The sequence below is a fragment of the Anarrhichthys ocellatus genome, unplaced genomic scaffold (assembly GCF_004355925.1).
Source record: "Anarrhichthys ocellatus isolate YVR2014 unplaced genomic scaffold, GSC_Weel_1.0 scaffold6383, whole genome shotgun sequence".
Taxonomy (NCBI): Eukaryota; Metazoa; Chordata; class Actinopteri; order Perciformes; family Anarhichadidae; genus Anarrhichthys; species Anarrhichthys ocellatus.
The window spans coordinates 1-2,918 of NW_022286357.1; the positions used below are offsets into that span (position 1 = coordinate 1).

Sequence of the window (2,918 nt, forward strand, 5' to 3'; positions counted from 1 at the left end):
GACTCATTCATTGAGTGATTGATGGACTGACTCATTGAGTGAGTGATGGACTGACTCACTCATTGAGTGAGTGATGGACTCACTCACTCATTGAGTGAGTGATGGACTCACTCATTGATTGATGGACTCACTCATTGATTGATGGACTGACTTATTGATTGATGGACTGACTCATTGATTGATGGACTGACTCACTGATTGATCCTCTCACTGAGTGATTGATGGAGTTATGTGTAAATAGATTGACCGATGGACTGACTATCTGATTGATTTATTGATGGACTGATCAGCTGACTGACTGATTGACATTTATGTTGACAGAAGTTTAACTGAACGATTGATTGATCAATAGACTGACGGTCTTACTGACTTAATGATTAATCCACAAAGTGATTGATAAACGTATTGATGGACTGATTGGTTGACTAACCGATCGATGCACCAGCTTAGTGACTGTTGGACTGATTAGTTGCCTTATTGATTAACAGATTGATGAACTGACGCACTAATCCTTCAATGGACAGATGTTCTGGACAGACTGACTGGTTGTTGATGAATTGATTGATTGCCTGCATGTGTTTTTCAGAACTCAGGTCTGATGAACCAGAAGAAGAAGCTGGAGGCGGACGTGTCTCTGCTGACGGGGGAGGTGGACGAGGCCATGCAGGAGAGTCGCAGTGCTGAGGAGAAAGCCAAGAAAGCCATCACTGATGTCAGTCCTGACCTCTGACCCCTGACCTCTGTCCACCACATAAATAACCCTGATTTATCTTGCGTTTTAAAGTTGTTACGTTTTCATTACCTCTAAACATGTTTTTCACCAGGCGGCTCTGATGGCAGAGGAGCTAAAGAAGGAGCAGGACAGCAGCAGTATGATGGAGAGAATGAAGAAGAATATGGTGTCCACAGTGAAAGGTACAAAAGACAAACACCAACTCTGTAATGACGGTTGACAACAGAGGTTGACCTGCCGGGCTGATGTTAACGTCGTGGTCGTCTCTCTCGCAGAGCTGCAGGTCAAACTGGACGAGACGGAGCAGATGACGCTGAAGGGAGGAAAGAAACAGCTTCATAAGCTGGAGACAAGAGTGAGTGTTGAAGCCAGCGTTGGCCCGCTAGTACTTGGAGCTGAGCAGACAGTAGTAACATGCTAACAACCCGTTTCTAAACAGGAACTGGTTCTAAATGAGTAAAAACCCGGAGTATCGATACTGTCCGGAGTTACCGGTTCTGCTCTCGGTACTTTAGAAGTTCCAGAGTGAGACGTCCTCGTCTCAAACCTCCTCTCACTGAACCTATTTTAAAGATTTCGAACTTCATGTGTTGCTGCTGAAGAAAAATGGAAAAATGTGTTTACATACAAGAATAATAAAGAAATGTTAATTATTTGTCTTTTTTTCTCACAAAGTAATGAAAAAGAACCGATAAGCAGTATCGATAGCATCCTAATGATACCCATCCCTGCTTCCTAAGAACCAAGCAGCAGCACGTAAACCTGAGTGGATGAAACAGGAGCGATGCTTTCTGTTCAGGTGAGGGAGATGCAGACGGAGCTGATGATGGAGCAGAAGAGGAGCGACGAGTATCTGAAAGGAGTCCGTCGCAACGAGAAGAGAGTGAAAGAGCTGACGTACCAGGTCGGATCACCTCCCATCACCCAGCTGCTGCTTATGTCCATACAGACGTTCTGTTGGTTCTATGCGTTTCTATTGGTTCTCTTTGTGTCCCTGCAGTCAGAGGAGGACAGGAAGACTCTGCTGAGGATGCAGGAGCTCATCGACAAGCTTCAGACCAAAGTCAAGAGCTACAAGAGACAAACAGAGAACGCTGTGAGTCTGATGAGTTCTTTCATTCAAACTGACATGATGAGGTCACAAATCAGAATTGAGTGTTGAAATAGTTTAATTAAATACATATTTTGTATAATAACAATGTGTGAAATGACAATGGGTTGTGTGTCTCTGGTAGTGAATGATCAGATGAATCTTTATAGAAAGTTTAAGTTCATTGATTCAATTTTACTGTCCTGGTTTAATCTGTTCACGACCTGCTCAGCAGACAGACTCAGTCAGAGACCAGCTGGTGAACAGATGGAGCATTCAGCAGCTAGACAGACAGATGTTTCCCTCAGGAGCTGGTGGAGACCAACCACAGAGCTAAAAGAGAGAGAATATACATGTTGCTATGTAAGAGAGATAAGCAACTGTTTGCTAGATCTACAAATCAACTGTAAAGTTGACAACATGTCAATGTTGTGTTCACAACTTGTTTCCGCTCTGCTGAACAATGAACGTGGTTATTGAAAGGTTTAATGCTGAATCGTCGCGGCCGTTGTTCCTCTTTGTGTCCACCAGGAGGAGCAGGTGAGCTGCAGCACGGTGCGCTTCAGGAAAGTCCAAAATGAGCTGGACGACGCCGAGGAGAGAGCCGACGTCGCCGAGACGACCGTTAACAAGCTGCGGATTCGAACCCGCGAGCAGACCAGCAAGGTCGCCATGGTGAGGCCCGCTCATGCGCTTATTGTTATTGTGTAGCCGTGCAGTGTTTCTGATCTTCTGTTTGTGTTTCAGCAGATCATCGAATGAATGAAGCTCTGCTGCCTCTTCAAACACCTTCAGTGTTTTTCTGCTGTTCGTGTGACGTTTCCAATATCTGATTGCCGTGTGTTTGAGTCTGACGTGGTTCTGTTGTGTAGTCCAGGATCATGGGGGGACACGTGAATCTGCATCTGCTGTACTGTAACCATGTCAATATGATTCTGTGTCTCCACTGTAAAGCATCGTCAACTGGTTTGTAGAGGAAGTGTCGAAGGAAGCCGGTATGAATAAGAGCTGGTGTACAGCAGAGCAGTATAGTAGTACTGAACGGTACAAGTGTGTAGTACTGAACGGTACAAGTGTGTAGTACTGAACGGTACA

The 2,918-nt window shown here is 44.9% G+C and overlaps 1 protein-coding gene across 1 annotated transcript; it reads left to right on the forward strand.

Annotated features, from left to right (window-relative positions):
- Positions 1–586: 586 nt before the first annotated feature.
- On the forward strand, positions 587–2,820 carry LOC116380197 (myosin-7-like; the record flags this gene model as incomplete). The annotated part of the gene is made up of 7 exons (XM_031842141.1): positions 587–712; positions 825–915; positions 1,009–1,088; positions 1,533–1,637; positions 1,734–1,829; positions 2,355–2,498; positions 2,574–2,820. Coding segments are annotated over 7 exons (654 nt in total), but the record flags the coding sequence as incomplete, so codon positions are not given.
- Between the last annotated feature and the right edge of the window lie 98 nt (positions 2,821–2,918).